This window comes from Lissotriton helveticus, chromosome 3_1 (assembly GCF_964261635.1).
Source record: "Lissotriton helveticus chromosome 3_1, aLisHel1.1, whole genome shotgun sequence".
Classification (NCBI taxonomy): Eukaryota; Metazoa; Chordata; class Amphibia; order Caudata; family Salamandridae; genus Lissotriton; species Lissotriton helveticus.
Window position 1 is genome coordinate 280064123 of NC_136061.1, and position 17119 is coordinate 280081241.

The following is a 17119-nucleotide window of genomic DNA, read 5'->3' on the forward strand; positions in this document are numbered from 1 at the left end:
CCCTCGCCGCCGTCCCCCGCATCCGAAGAGCCACCACAGGAGGAAGGTCCTTCTCCTACCTGGCCGCCAAGACTTGGAACTCCCTCCCGACCCACCTCCGCCGGACCCAGGACCACCTTGCCTTCAGGAAGCAGCTCAAGACATGGCTGTTCGAGCAGTAGCGGCCCCCACCCTCCCCTAGCGCCTTGAGACCCTCCGGGTGAGTAGTGCGCTATACAAATGCTTTGATTGATTGATTGATTGATCAACCCACAGCGTACCATCAACATTCTCAAAAGGAGTGTCCTTAAGATCCACTCTAGCTTTTGTTTCTTCCTCTGTACGAAGAAAACAATCATGCTGTTCTTGAGCATCCGTCTCTGTAGAGATCGGCGACAACGTAGCTGGATTCAACACATTACATCTTTTAATGTGAACATGGCTAGCCAACAGTGTCAACTTGTAACCGGAAAGACGTGCACTAGTAAAGTGCTGTGTCTTAGTCCTATTTAGTAAAGTATCCACTGTATGCGGAACCATCACAATCAGCGTATTATCCAATACCAAACCAGCAGACTGTTGAATAGAAACGGCAGCTGCGGCTGTAGCTCTCAAACAACTCGGCAATGCTTTAGCAACTGGGTCTAACGTTGCTGAGAAATACGCACATGGATGCTGCTTGTCCCCAAAAGATTGTGTCAACACTGACAACGCACATCCTTCTCTCTCGTGCACATACAACGTAAAAGGCTTGCTATAGTCTGGAGTACCCAACACAGGAGCCGAACACAATGCATTACGTAATTCAGAAAAACTTTTCTGGCATTCATCAGACCAAGGAAGAGGATACGGAGTATCTTTCAGGGTCAATGCTAACAGAGGTTTCGCCAACAGTGAAAAATTGGGGATCCACTGTCTATAATATGACGTAATACCCAAAAAGGCACGAACTTCTCTCTGTGTCGATGGCACACTCATTTGCGCAATCGTTTGAATTCTTTCTGAGGTCAATTTCCTTGCCTCCTTCGATAAGAGATGACCTAAGTAGGTTACCTCTTGGCGGCAATATTGCAACTTCGAAGGCGACACTTTATGATGAAGGTCAGACAAATATCGCAACAACGAAAGAGTAGCCTCTTTACAAATCTCTTCGTCATCAGCAGTAATCAACAAATCATCGACATACTGAATAAGAGTAGAACCGACTGGTAACACAAACCCGTCAAGCTGAGTTTTCAACGCTTGACTATAAATTGAGGGACTTTCACAATAACCTTGGGGAGCTCTCTTAAATCGGAAGCTTCGTCCTCCTAATGAGAAGCCAAAAATATCCCTACTCTCCTCAGCAATAGGAATACTGAAGAAAGCATTCTTCAAGTCGATGACAGAAAACCAAACTGCCGAAGCAGGAATCAGTGTCAATAATGCAGTAATATCAGGTACCACGGGAAACTGTGGCACGACAATCTTGTTGACCTCTTGAAGGTCGATCACAAACCGGTACACAGGTGGCTGAGAAGCATCTGTATGCTTAAGAACAGGCAAAACCGGGCTATTGCACACGTTACCTCTCATTTCCTCAACCACACCCTTCTCAACCAGATCATAGACACTCGCTAAAAGAGCTCTCTCACCATCACTCGAGATCTTGTATTGTGGTATACGAGGCAACTTAACATTCGACTTTAGCGTAACAACATATGGTGGAATCTGCAAAAGACCAACATCATTTGGACCTGTAGCCCAAAGCGTTTCAGGAAGCGAACGTAATTCCAGTGGCAAACAATCTTTAGACAAATACATAGGAGAAATCACTTTCTTACCAAGAGTAAGTTGTACTCCCGAAGGAGAACAATGCAATGTTGCATACAATCTTTTCAGCAAGTCCAATCCTAACAAATTCTCACCACAACCAGTCGTTAGAATAAGTGGAGTTTCCAATTCACAAGGGTCAATAGAAAGGGACAAAGGAATAGAAACCGGATTATGAACTGGGGCGCCTGAAAATCCTACGGAAACATTGGTCAAGCCAGACAAAGGTGCGCCAGGGAGTTTAGAATGCATAATAGAACACTTTGTCGCACCAGTATCCAAAAGAAAAGGTTCTACTACACCTGATGTAATCACTTCAACATACGGTCCACTCTGATCTACTGGAACTGACACTACTCCCTTACTTTGTCCATGGCTGTCCTAGTTAGCATTATAACCAACACTCTCACCTTCAACATAGTAATCCTCAACATAGTACTGAGGAGACTGACCACTCGGAACACTCTGTCTATCAAAATAATTCGCAGAATTCTGTAGGGAAGAGGAACGCTCATTCTGGGGGATCACACCATGACCTCTTCCTCTAGGCGCGTGCTGAAAACCACCACGACCTTTCTGACCAGGTGCACCATTCGCACGCTGTAACAAAGTCTGACAATTATTCTTGAAATGACCTTCCTCTCTACAGTAAGCACACTGATTCGGGCAGGAAAGAATCGCTGAACATAAGGCTCAGGCTTCTGTAACTATCTCTGAAATTGTGGAGGTTGCTGAAACTGAGGCTGATTCTGACGAGGCGGATAAGCTTGCTGCAAAAGAACTTTCGTCTTTAAATTCTTCGTTTTCTTCTCTACTTTATCCTTCTCATCTTTATCCCTATTCTCGTAATATTGAGCAGTAGCCAATATCTGGGCCGACGAAGAAATGGCCCATGAACTCTGAGTCCTTCAACTTATTAGAAAGTTCGGGAAGCAAATTAAAGACAAATTTATCCACGAACAACCTTTGACCACCTTCCGTACTCATATCCTGACCACTGTGATCAATAAACGTCTCTTCAAACCTAGTGAAGAAGTCAGACACACTCTCATTTTCCTTCTGCTTGCATGCTGCTAACTTATCCCAATTCACTCGTAAAGCAGGCATCATCGTCTTCATCAAAGTAATAATTCTACCAGGTAATTCTGCAACTAAGGGTTCAGGTTTAGCACCACCTACTTGTCTACCATCTGCAGCAACAATATTCGCCCAAGTATCACCTAACTCTGCTGCATGATTCTCATGACGAATCTTCGCCCACAAAGGTTGCGGAACTACATTACCCATCAACATGTCAACGTCGGCTAAATTCATTATACACACATCTACTGTCTGAGACAACTCTTTGTAGTAACCAGCAGGATTCTTACGAGGATCAGGTAAGGTCTGCTTAAGAGCCAAGACCTCTGCTCTCTTCCAAGGGACATGTACCCATATTCGCTGAAAATGAGGCAAAACAGGCGGATTAGCAGTTGCGTCTCCTTTCCAAAGTGGAGGAACCTCTCTCATTGGATACTGTCTCACTTTCCTCCTAACAGAGGGATCAGGTTCATACAACGTCTGAGGCGGAAGTCTAGATCTAAAAGCCAATATCGTCTCTACAGCATCTGTAACATCAGTGTCCACTATCATCCCTTTAGCAAAATCTGACTGAACATCAAGCACATCCTGCGGAATCGGACCCAACTCATTATCTTCCCATTCCTGACGCAGGAAAGTACACATCACATCGAAAACATACCTTTGCTTAGGCGGTCCCCACTGAAAGAAAACATCCATAACCGCTGGCAAATTATACCTTGAAGCATTCAAAATCAATCTACGAGCCAACAAATCCAACACTGTCCGTTCCTCGGAACTAGGAAGCTGACTACGACTCTGCTTACGTTCCGAAACAGGGGTCATATTCAATGACCCAAACAATGGAGACAACAGATTAACAACAGTCTCTGTCATTCGTTTTCGACAGAAGGAGAAGAAGCAGACATAAGAACAGGAGAACAAATATTCTGAGGTAAAGAAGGTGTAGGCATAAGAACAGTTGGAGGCGAAGAAACAGAATTAGAAGGCAAAGAAGCTTGAGGCAAAGCTGGTAGCAAAGCTTGCGACCCTAGAGCAGGTTGCACAGGAGAGGGTAAAACCATCTGTGGAGCACCGGGTGGCTGAACAACAGCAGGCGGTTGAACATCAAAGGGTGGAACAACCGGTGGTAATGGAGGCGCAGTAGCACCCTGCACATAAGGAGGTGGCAATCTCAGTAAATGAGAGATCAAAGAATCTTTTTCAAGATCTTCAATCGCTTTCGGAGGAGAAGACGGCAAGGCCGGATAACATTTATCTATGGCCGTGCAACGTTGCCTATCTGACACCTCAATTGCTTTATCTTCTTCGTTTTCTTTAAACTGCCTAGCAGCTTGCATTATTGATACATCCTTTTCTCTTTTATCTCTTTTAGCTTGTTTAATTTCTCGTTGTCTGGCTTCTTTACGCCAAAGGCGAAAGGAGTCAAACATTGCCGGCAGGGCTTCCTTCCTGAATAATGCAGCTTCCAAATTATTTAAAATCTCAGTATTGAAACTACTGTGTTGGGGCCATCGTAAGACACCATCTTTCCTAGTGTAGCGGATCCATACCTCATTATACGTAATGGGACCCACGCCGTGTTTAGAATAGAGCTCATAAGTCGGAGTTCCAACCGGAGGTATCGGACACGAATCCTCCAATCGGGAATCACTGTTGCAACCACAACCAAACCAAGTACCAAATTTGCTACGATTAGGCATCTTCTCTCACTAATCGAGCTTCAAACTTCAAGGGATTATCTCTACCGATACACTCGTAAATATACAAGACCCTCGGCTTTGGAAATTGCAATTTTCAAATCAAAACTAAGGACCAAACAAACTAAGAACCAAAGAACCAAAAACTAAGGACTGGGAGCGACCCACTTATACTTAACTGAGGTATCAGTCACGCCACCAGAAGACCCGTCTATCGTCTCGCCATACAAAGCATCACAAATGGGTTCAAGACAGGGTGACAGTCAGGGCAGCAGTCCTTCGTAGCCGTCAGTAAAGCAGGAAGCCTCGCAGAAAAGACCTTCAGTCCACGTTCGACATGCCGGGGTCGATGAAGTGGTGGCCGTTCTCCAGAATTTCCTCACGAAGCTCCTCACGATCTTCAGGCTTGGACCGGTACCGCTGAAGTCGCCCCACGTTGGGCGCCAACTGAAGAACCGAGTTATTTAAGACCCAGCGGCGCCAGGGGCACGCCCAAAGTCTTCGGGTTCACCTGTCTTAGAATACAGAGACACGGGACTCTTCGTGGTGGCGTCAAAGATCGAATTTATTGACTGCAGCCAGTAACAGAAGTCCTAGAAATCATCACGGTATGAGTTCTCAGGAGACTGCTCAATTTTACAAAGCAAGTCATCCCTTTTTATGCCAAAAATCACATTCCAGACAAATACCGAACATTTACAAACTGTCCAATCACATGTATTCACACCAGAGGTATCGCATGACAGTAAAACCCACTTTTCAGTTGCCCAGCCCATGATCAATCATCGGTCAAACCCAACATTCTTCTTTAGACAGGTCGAACGAACCCATAATAAAAAGGCCACAACCCAATCATAAATAGACCATAAAGAAAGGAGCAGAAACAGGTGAGAGTAGGATAAGGCATATTTGTGTGCAGTAAAACTTTACGATGTCCTGTGCTCTGAGCCTTAATCTTGATCAGCTAAAGGGCAGGAACTGGTTTAACAAGGTCAGCTTCAGGCAACAGGGTCAGTTCACTCAGGTCAAACAGGAGTCCGCATGAACTCGAGCTAAGGTGTACATGTCCTTAAAAGACTAGTTCAACCATAGTCATCGGCCTATATGAGGGCAACCACAAAATGGCTGCCATACATAAAATGGAACCCACGGTTCAGAACGAAATCTCCACAAACGCAGTGAATCTGTAAGTCTAGCGTGACGAGATCACTCGTACTTGCCGAACTCACTAGTTACGGTTTGCTATTATCAAATTTGTAATGAAACCATGCCATTTATAAAACGGGTTCAGAATTCACAGAACCTCATAGTGGGCAAAAGAACGATGGATTTAACCCAGATCTTTTGACTGGGGAGAATGTTTGCATTGTCAGCATTCCTTCCATCATTTGTTTGCTGTAACACTTTTCCCCCTAAGTGGGATGGGTAAGCCTAGACGTGGGTCCCTTGCTCACTGTGCCACTGGATTCAAGCTAGCCTGGCTGAAGAAGGGTGACATACCCTGAAACCGGTCCCTGGATGCTTGTTTCCGGTCCAGTGAGGACCTGGCCTGGCAGTTCGGTCTGGATTGTTCCCATAGGGCACAGAGGCAAAGACTGATTTGCATATGGGTGGGGCCAAACTGGTGTGGCGTAGTGGGCAAAATAACGATGGATTTAACCCAGATCTTTTGACTGGAGGAGAATATTTGCATTGTCAGCATTCCGTCGATCATTTGTTTGCTGTATGAAATAGTGTTGCACATAGGTTGTGATACAGGATCTTTTGTCTGTACTCTTGTAGAGGGCATATTGTACAGCTTTAATTTGAACTCAATGTATGCTATCATTCTTCAGGTACTTGTTAGTGAGGATTCGAATGGAGAAGGAATTGTGGCACATTTTCCTGCACACGAAAAACCAATTTGCTGCATGGCTTTTAACCCCAGTGGTAAGTGACTTTGAGAGTTTGCCTAATGCATATTTTTGTGGATGTCTTGTCTTTTCAGGCAATTTCTTTACTCAAAAGACTATACAATGTATTGTTTTTAATCTGTATCATATTATACAACAATGTATGGAAGCTATAGCTCCAGTACTTCTCATGCAGAGTCTCTTGCTCAACTTGTGGTTCAAGTACTTCAGTTTGAATTGGGTACGGATTGTTTTGTGATTATGTAGGCACTGTGTGTAATTCAGATACCAAGATCTACTGCTTTGTAAGTTCTTTAAAGCACATGGCAATAATGCCATTTTTGTTGAATTTAGCAGATTATTGGTGTCGATTAGGTATGAAAACAATTTTAACTTCTCTATTTAAAGTTGGACACAGTGGACAAGCAACCTGTAAAATTCTGATTTGAAGACATGTATGTAAATATAATTGAAACCATTTTTAATGTTCGGCCATGATTGGCATATGTCACACAGTTAATAATGCAGTAAATCGTGATTAAACCCCCTTTTACTGTGTTAGTAATACTTGTAACAGATCAGGGTATTACTTCCAGTACTGAGTGGTCAGAGATATGATTATGCTTCTAAGGAGTGAAACTCGCGCTCTTCCACCAGATCCTATGTCACCATTGTGCACTGCTGACTTTATTATGCCCCTCGACCAACTGTTTCGGTATCACTTTATTTTAATAATGCTTTGTTTTCCCAGTAATTTTAGTCCTGAATAATATGCTTTGCATATGTAAATTATGTTGATGGCCTCTTACATCAGGTATTTTTTATAGCTCAAACAATAAATTATTCATGATTATCATCATAATTCTGTGGCCCCACATGGAGTATTATAGGGATTGAAGGGCGGGCTAAAGAGCCAACCCAGTTTCTTTGTTGGGATGCACAGTCCTCAGTATGTTTGGAATTTAATGATGCTCCTGTTTTGTGCATGTATAATTTATTGAACAGTACGTGGCGGGGCGGATTGGTACTGCGAGCACTCGGGCATTGGCGGAAGGGCCAGTGTCTCAGTGCCCTCTGTGGGCCGTTTTTTTTAATCTCCTTTCCCTTTCCACAGAAAAAACAAGCATTCGCAATGCAATAGGTCTCGCATTTGTGAGAGTGTGATCTATTGGCCTTGTAAATGACAATGCCTTTTATTTATGTGTTTTGAAAACCTGCATGTAGTGCTTAAACACGTACTTTGCACTTATAGTCCTTGCTTACGAGAAGCAAGGATGGCAGTAACTGTGCCACTTTTACTGGCAGCCCTGCTTCTTATAAGCAAGGACTATAAGTACAAAGTGCGTGTTTAATCACTACTTGCAGGTTTTCTAAACACATAAATAAAAGGCATTGTCATTTACAATGCCATCATTTACAATGACAATAGCTCAAACTGTTGCTAATACGAGACCTATTGCATTGCAAATGCTTGTTAAATATGTGCCTGCTCTTGCATCTCAGTCTGTGACAAACCCAAATAATATTTATTTTTGGCTCGCTATTTCATCACAATCTAAGTATTATTACCCAATTATCTCCATACCGCACCATGCTTTAGATACACTGCTTAATTTGTGCTGGTGGTTGAAGGGTGGTGGGCAGGCCCTTTTTTTTGAGATTGGGACTTAATTATCATGGCTAGAGTTTGAACCAGAGTAAGATAGACCATAGTAAGACAGAGCAAAACACTGAAAAGGGAGAACGTGGGAGGAAGAGAAAAGAGGAAAACTGTGACAGAGAAAGAAGGGATGAAAAAGTGCAAGGGTGAGACAAAGAGATAGAAAGTTAATGCTGTGGACGAAAGAAGCATGGGATGGAATCAAGACTATACAGGCAAACTTTGTATTTTAAATCCTGGCATTCCGTAACACTGGTATACTATCTACAAATACCTATCCATACATACACAGGACAGACCTATTAAAAAGAACACTCCAGAAAGACTACCCTCATAGGGGCAGAGAATAGGGCGGCATTCTACAAGAGATAAATATAGTTAGGGGGCTATAAAGAGACTTCCCAAAAAGAGAGAGGGCATAGAAAAAGCGTTTACCAAGAGATCACTGCAACTGCAGAGAAGATGTGGCGTAACTGCAAGAGTTGCCGACCTTGGAGCTGGGGAACCAGGTTCGAATTTCGGCGTCGGCTCAACATCCTGTGATTCTGGGCAAATCACTTCATCTCCCCGTGCCTAACAAAAAGGAATGTGTCCTTGTGTAATGTAACTGGTGCTCATGTAAAGCGCTCCAATACCCTCTGGTCTAGTTAGCCACAACTTTTTTCAAAAAGGTTTTTAAAAACTAGACCACACTGTGGTGGACTGCACTGCAAAGACAGCACCTAGAGGAGACATCACAAATAAGATGAAATACCATCACAAACAATTTGTTGTAAAGAGACTGGGCTAAGAGAATAAGACACCTACCAAGAGACCGTCGCAACGAGGATGCTCTAATGAGGATGATGTATTAGGGAAAGAGTGTAGTGTAGGGGTCTACAAAGAGATCGTTTCAAAGAAAGCAATGTAAAGAGACCGTCCTTTGAGAGACAGAGCATAGGATAAACCTCTTATACTTCTAAGCCGAACATGCAAACAATCCTCAAAGGTGCACTAGGTAACGGCCTTCCAATAGCACAGAAAAGAGAGCCACAGAAAGATCAGGTATACGGAATGGATTGGGCAAAGGACAGCTGGGGCTGGCTGCCAGGAGTACTAAATTCGAACTCACGTCATTGACCAACGGAAAAGAATCTAGCACTTCAAGACTTGAGCAATATACAAATGCTCTCATGGAACATCGCCGGGGCAAAAAAATGGCTGGAGAATGGGTCCCATCCAAACAAATGGGAAAATTATGACATAATAGCACTGCAGGAAACTTGGGCTCTAGAAGATCTCCCCCTGATAAACTACATTCATTACACAGTTCCAGCCATCAAAACCAAAACTTTTGGTCGCCCAAAAGGGGGCCTGGCAGTTTACATATCTACAGAGATAAAAATTGACACCGAACAGATGGCCTCAGTAGGACCGAACATCCAATTGATCAAATTAACATCTAGGTCTGCCAGCAGAACAAAAACGGCCCTGCCGATAAACACATACGCACATCCCTTGGCCAGGAAAAAATCAGCCCACAACAAACAACTAATTGCAACCATTACAAATATTAGGAGCACTTTTCCCCTATGAGATTTGATTCTCACCGGGGACTTTAATTCCAACTTAATCCACACCCCGGATGAGGACAAATCTCTAGAATCGGACAACATATTTTGGAGGGTCCCACAACAATACCAGCCAACGAGGTCAAAAACGGATTACGAGGGCCAAGGGTTGGTAAACGCCCTAGAGTTTCTTGGGTTAAGAATATTAAATAGTAGAACTCCAGATGATTTTCCACCCAAACATACATTTCATGGAGGGAAAACTAGATCAAGACTGGACTACACAGCCATCTCAGTATCTTTGATGCCATTCCTCTCCCATTTCTCGATAGAGTTTACAACCAAGAGCGACCACTCATATCAGCTGATACATTTCAGCATAAAACACGAGGCAAACGACACAGTTGAAGGAAACATGCACACGGATGACCTAAAACACCTAAAATGGACAAATGACACAATGGAAATACTACAGTTAAAAATAAAAAAGAAGATAATAGCAAGCAAAGCAGAGGCACAGACTAAAATTCAAGCTTGGGAATACTTCACGGCGGACCTAACTTCACTAATGTCAACTGGACATAAACATACAAATAATCATGGCCAAATAAAAGACTCTGGCAAAATAACATCGGCAGGGCAGAGAGCCTTGAAATGCAAACTCAAAAATCCATAAGGAGGCTAAAAAGAACAGTATCGGACACAGTGGCTTGGGACAGGGTAAGGGAGATAAGGAAACGCTACAAAAAAGAGCTCTGGGAAGAAAAAAGAAAGAATAATGACAAATTTTGGGCTGAACTCCTTTGTAGCTCTAAGAAATCCAATTCAAAACAGTTTTGGGCAATCATAAATAAACTGCACGGACAAGTGAACGTATTATTGTCAAACGTACAAGAATCCGAGTGGGTGAAACTCTTAACCATGAGGTTACATAGAAACATCGACTCAAGAAACACCTGTAGGAAACCCCATTGCTCCAGCTGAGGGAGAAGACCAGTCCAAAGGGGTCACTGAAACCACCAGTCAAGAAGTCACCAAAGCTCCTCACACGAAAGAGCTATCAGACGGTGGCACTAATCCAATGGAGGATAATGCTTCTCCGATATCCGGGACAAGTGATTCATTCCTTTCAAATGAAGAAGTCAGACGCATAATCAAGAAAGGCAGAAACGACGTTGCACCCGGACCCAACAGAATCCCTCAAGCAATTTTTAAACACAACACATCGTTTTGGGGAAATCACCTCTTTAAACTATACCAGGAAATAGAGCGCTTAAATAATATACCAGTCAATTGGCAAGGTTCAATCCTGACCCCCATATTTAAGGGAGGAGAAAGATCAAACCCAGCACACTACAGGTTGATAGCCCTGCTGGATGTAGAGGCCAAATACTATGCGGCTCTGGTGCTAGAAGAGCTAAAGGAATGGTCTGATAATTTCAATCTTATCCCGCCAAACTAGACAGGCTTCAGGAAAGGGCTAGGGACTACAACGAACATCTTAGCTCTATCACTAATTGCAAGCAAGTGTAAGCAGAGGAAACAACATCGGTATACACCCGTTACAACGGATCTTTTACTCCGCACTACCATTACAACGCGACTTTTACTCCGCATACCATTACAACGCATTGCGCTGGGGGGCGCTCTAGGATAGGGAATAAGTATAATTTACTATCCAACACCTTCCCTAGGGTCCACGGGGACTGGAGTTAGAATAGTAAATTATACTTACCACTATCCAGCGCCCCAAGGCGCTATGCGTTGTAACGGTATGCGGAGTAAAAGTCGCGTTGTAATGGTCTGCGGAGTAATAGTATGCGTTATAACGTCATACATCCAACAACATCTTTACCTCTGTTTTATAGACCTAAAAGCAGCATTTGATAGTGTCGATCGTCCCCTCCTGTGGAAAAAATTGGGTGCCTGGGATATTCCTGAAAGACTATTAAAAGGCATATTGCTATTTTACTCGAACACATGGCTAAGGATTAAGATAGGTGATGGAAACTGACAAACTCCAGAGGCCTCAAACAAGGGTGTGTTCTGGCCCCTCACCTTTTTAATTTGTTCTTGTCTGACCTCTCTCAAAGGCTGGACTGTACTAACCCCCATCCACCGAAACTTGGCAAATTAAGTCTTTCTCATCTCTCATACGCCGATGATGTGGTATTACTGAGCCAAACAAAGATCAGCCTCCAAAGGAGCTTGAACGAATTGTCAGCTTACATTTCTGAAAACAATCTTGAAATAAACATATCCAAGACCAAAACAATGGTGATTGGGAGACAAAAGAGAACCAATCTGACTATCTGGCTCAATGGCAACCAACTAGAGGAGGTAAAACAAATACAAGTACCTAGGACTCTACATTGACAATTCAAGAAACCTCACGGAGCAAAAAAGGTATATGACTCACAGAACAAGTGCCCTCACATTTGCCTTCAGCTTATTGGCAAAAAAGTTGCAGGGCCCTTCATATAAACCCCTGCTCGCTGTAATGAAGGCTAAAATTCTGCCAACTTTAACATATGCCAGCGCTGCCTTCCATGGTGAAGACGGGGAGGCCCTAAATCAATTAATGTTTTCCATGTACAAAAAAGTTTTCCAGGCACAAAGGTCGGCCTCCCCAGTCCAGGTTCGCCTGGAATTCGGCCTAATAAATGAAGACATTGGCAGAATGTACGCGACAGTGAAAACTTGGTATCGCTTGAAACTAAATGTAGCCACATCAGCAATCAACGAAGCACTTTGGTCCGAAGTAAGCGAGGACAAATCCTCTCTTTTTAATAAATACCTATGTAAATCACTTTCAACTACATGTACAAAAGAATTATGGAATACAAACCTGCCGTACCAATCTTTTAAACAAGCTATAAATAAAGTTTCAAAAATTCATTCATCTCAATTGGACAAAAATATCTTTAGAGCAAGGTCTCATGCGTGGATGGTGATAAACAACTATAAGTCTCTTGCACCGGCGTCATATTTGAGCGAAACATTCTCAATTAATGTAAAAAAGCAGCTTATGGCTCTACGCTTCAGGTCACTACCATCCTTGGCGGACCAGCCTGCTTGGGTGCACACAGGCCCTAAATCATGTCGGCTGTGCAATTTTCACAAAGAAGACTTTATCCATGTAATTTGCATATGCAAGAACCTGTACAACGAACGTGCTACCCTCCTAAAACAAAGCTTTAATGAAAGAGGAATCGGGTCCTGTAGAGCGGCAATAATTGCGTGCCTAAACCCCTCAGACCCACTGTTGAACGGTAGACTGATAAAATTCCTCAAAGCATTCACTCAGTCATGCCATTTGGGTCGGATCCTCGGCAACTGAGGAAAATGGACAATTCCAATGCACTGAATTTTAGCTATTAATGTATTTTAGAAGTTTTAAGATGAGATGAAATGAATGTATTGTTTAATTCTTCTTTTAACTAGTCTTTATAACATTGGTCCTTTCCTTTTTGCTACTCTCTTGTCTTAAATTGTTATGGTTTTAATTGACTAAACAATAAACATTTACATACTTACTTACTCTTATACTTCTGCAAAGAGACTATCCTGCGATGGAGACCCCTGTGAACAGAGTGACCACTCCCACCAGAGAGCGCAGACGTATGAGCAAATAAGAGACCTCAGCCGAGACAATTCTAACAGGGGGAGAAGATAGGCCAGACCTCTACAAAGAAACTAGTGCAAAAATACTGCTCCAAAGACTGCTTCCTAGCAGGGAGAAGAATGCAAAGAGACAGTCCTTAGGAGGACAGATCATAGGGTAGACCGCTATCAAGAAACCACAGTCAAGAGACCAACCTCAGATGGCGATGTTGAAGGAGAGACATCTGCAAAGACAGTGGCACTGAGGCAAATAGATTGTCCCAAGTGATTAGACCGCTGTCAGGTGACGGCTGTGAGGTGTAGTGAGCACAGAACAGGACTATGTAGAGTAGCCATCGCTAAGAGACCACAACAAGACAACTCTGCAAGGAGACATCTGCATGGACACCCCTCTAAAGATACCAGTGTTAGGTGAACAGAGCACAGGAGAGAGGGGGAAGAAAGAATGGAGCAGGGAGAGAGATGTAGGGGTGAAGAAGGGGACAGGGAAGTGTCGGAGACAAGATAAGAAGAAACAATGGCAGAACGAATGGGGAGAAGGGAAAGTAAGGGAGAGAAAGAAGGAAAAGGAGGAAAATAAGGATAAGGAGAAAGCAGCGAAGGATTGTGCTTGAGTTACATCAGCACACGAAACAAGAGGTGGTGAGGGGAAAATGGAATGAGACGGGATGGGGCGGAAGAAGAAAGAGGAGACAAGGTGTGTAGATGTTAGAGAGATAGAAAAGAGACACCAATGAGAAGAAGGCGGGGAGAAGGGAGGGATAGAAGCTGGAAGGAGAGCGCCTCAGGAAGGGTAATTTATGTTGTAAGAAAAGACATGAGTGATGGAGAGGTAGAGAAGGGAGAATGAGGGGCTTAGATAAAGAAAGAGGAGAGGAGGGTGGGAAGGGAAACTTGGGTAAGGAACAGCCGAAGGAGGAGAAAGAACCATCTGGGGTAGAGGAAGGAAGAGAGATGAAAGTGACTGCAGAGGAAAGAGAGGGATGAAAGTGCAACAAGGTAGCTGGGGAGCAGCGCCGCCAGGATGAAGGGATTAGGGGAGATGCGCACCAGTGATGGAGGGCGCACAGACAGCTGGGAAAGTCAGAGCCGCAGAGACGGGCCCGGTATCTCCGCCGCCATCAGGCGAAATCAAAGGCCCAGGTGTCCTTCTAGTCGAGCCGCCAGGCGGGCACGAGACGGAGCTTAGAGACCCATGACTGGGCGGAGAGGGGGGGGGGGGGAGTGATGGGAAGTGACGGCCATGGAGTGACAGAGGCTGAAAGAATCAAAGATACCCAGGCAGGGCCCCACACTAAAAGAACTAAGAGACAGAGGCAGGCGGAGACAGGAAGGCTGTAACAGAGGAAGACAGCGTCAGAGAGTGATAAACACGCAGAAACGGAGGCAAAGATAGACAAAGTGGCAATAGATGATTTGCAGAGAGATGGCGACAGACGGAGGCAAAGAAAGAGCCAGACAAAGGTCGACAGACATATGCCGACAGACATATGCCGAGTCAAACAAATGCAGAGGACAGGGGTACGGAGGGAGGGAGGGAGGAGATGTACGGAGTGCACATCTCCTGTCTGTACGTGTGCTATCTCCTGTTCCCCTTCGGCAGAGAAACCGACCACTATAGGTCTCGCCAAGGCGTGCAGCACATGCGTTGCATCGCAAGGCGAGACCTAAAAACGGCCCCAGAGGGCATTGAGACCGAGAAAGGAAAGCAGCTTCGCTGGGGGGGCTGTACAGTGATTCTCAGCTGTGTCCTCCTTCACCCCCTGCCCTGCAAAGCAATCACGCTGAGGGTGGGCTGGGGAGGGGTGATTATGTGCAAGAATCGGCCTCCCTGGGGGCCTGGTGTTGCTTACGCCTTTGAGCCATTTTCACCTCAGCCCCCCTGGGGCCCACGCAGCCCAGAAACAGTGTTTGTCTTAACACCTCGCCCACAGCCCTTCACATTCAGGGCACAGTGGGCGAGGAAGAATGGGTTTCGCTGTGGGGGCCAGGTGATGTTTGGAACTCGCACCATCTTTGCCGCAGCCTCCCCCTTGCTACCATGGATGACCCAGCAGCTGTGTTTTGTGCTCCCCTGCTACCATGGATGACCCAGCAGCTGTGTTTTGTGCTCCTCTGCCAGGACATTGCCCTGAGGCTGGGGAGGGCGGATTTAATTTTCTAGAAACAGGGTCCTCACTGCTGTTCATGTGCTCCTGAGTTGGAGGGCAGGGGAGGGCTGAGTAGGTTAGTAATAGCTGGGCCACGAAACACTAAAAGAGGGGGGGCGGGGAGCGGTTAAGGAAGGAGTAGGTCCAGTATTAATGCTCCCAAGGACGTATCTGTACTCACTGGTTGGTGACTGTTCCTGAAAAAGAGGGCTGTAACCAATTTGGTTACAAGAAATATAGGTGGATAGTCTCTAGGTGTGTCTGCTGATCTGATGAAGGTGGGGAATTTAGAAGGTAGTGCCCTCACACACTCTTGCAAGTGTCATGCTTCATTATCGGGCATTGCTCCACGTGGGGGTGGCACTGCAGTCCTCCACGGGCCCCTCGAGAGGGCTCTTTCTCGGAGATCTTTTAGGAGACGCCGCAGTTGTGCATGTGGGCCTAAAAAAGGTTTAGTGATGGTGTCTTAAAAATACCTCACCGGTACCTTAAAATGAATTTTATTTGTTGGTCCGTGGGCTATGGTTAAAAATTAAATATATGGGGGACTAGAGCACCTCTTGTTAAACAAATAAGGTAGAGGTTGAGTTATTACTCTGCTGCTCTCAGTCCTGTGCGTGTTTAGTGAAAGTAAAGCCTGGTCGACATGTTTCGCGCTAAAGAAGGGGTCCCTAGTGGATCCCAGTGCGCTTCGTCAGGACCGTGTGGTGTGATAAAGTGGAAAGAAAAGGATAAAAAATTGGAGCAGGGAACTAAACCCGTATAATCTTATGGTACCTCTATGAAGGCTATGTTAGAGTTATAGTACTCGGGGGAACAACTCAGTTGTGGTGTTCCAGTTAATTACCTAGAGGGAAAGAGACCAAACAACAACAGACATTGTAAACACACAGATATGAGAGACATAACAAGAAGCTGAGTAAACCAGCTTAAAACCACATTCAACTACATTGAGGCAACTCTGAGATTGCATGGTGTGCCTCTGAGGCACACCATGCAATCCCTTGTGATCTGCACGTGTCTATATTTAAAATTAGAATACAGCCACCAGAGCATATGGGGCGATACTTCATTATGTCTTTATTGGTGGGTCAGTGGAAATCTCATGCGTAGGTCTCTCGTTATATGTATAGAATAAGCATATGCCAGGAGCCATGACCCTTACTGGGTCGTATCAGTTCTGATAACTTAGATTCCGTACACGGACTTTCACACGTGCGGTGGCGAGTGATGCGCTCAAAAGAATGGTGTGATAGCTCTTGTGCTAAAAGATATGACTCTTGCACCTGTAACGTGATCGGCTAATACACATCATGAGTATAGTGTAGTGTGACAAGGAAAGCCAGTGTGGGTAAGGACAATCAATAACACCACTAGTAACGTCGCTATATATTACCCCTACGTAATAGTCGGAGTGCCTCTATGGCTCGTCCCAGCGGTTCTAGGAGGGGCCTCTGCGGGGTGAAAAACAACCATCGTTAATATGGCGTGCGTCAACATACCTGGTTATAGTTGAGTAGCAGGAGAGCAATATTTACAGGTGCGCCCCTTAGGAATGGCTATTTCGCCTACCCTTCTGCTTGAGAGATGCCGGAGGTGAAGTAACGTACTCGCTGTCAATTTAAACTCTGCCGGCAGCTGGAGAAATAGTGCTCTGTGCGGGTACGTGGTG

At 44.7% G+C, this 17119-nt stretch overlaps 1 protein-coding gene across 3 annotated transcripts in view; it reads left to right on the plus strand.

The window, feature by feature from the left end:
- BCAS3 (BCAS3 microtubule associated cell migration factor) overlaps nt 1-17119 on the plus strand; it is a 4343716-nt gene that overhangs the window by 1587381 nt on the left and 2739216 nt on the right. For all 3 annotated transcript variants that reach the window (XM_078679810.1, XM_078679809.1, XM_078679811.1), the window contains exon 13: nt 6407-6500. In XM_078679810.1, the coding sequence (XP_078535936.1) occupies nt 6407-6500 (94 nt within the window). The remainder of the gene's footprint in view (nt 1-6406; nt 6501-17119) is intronic.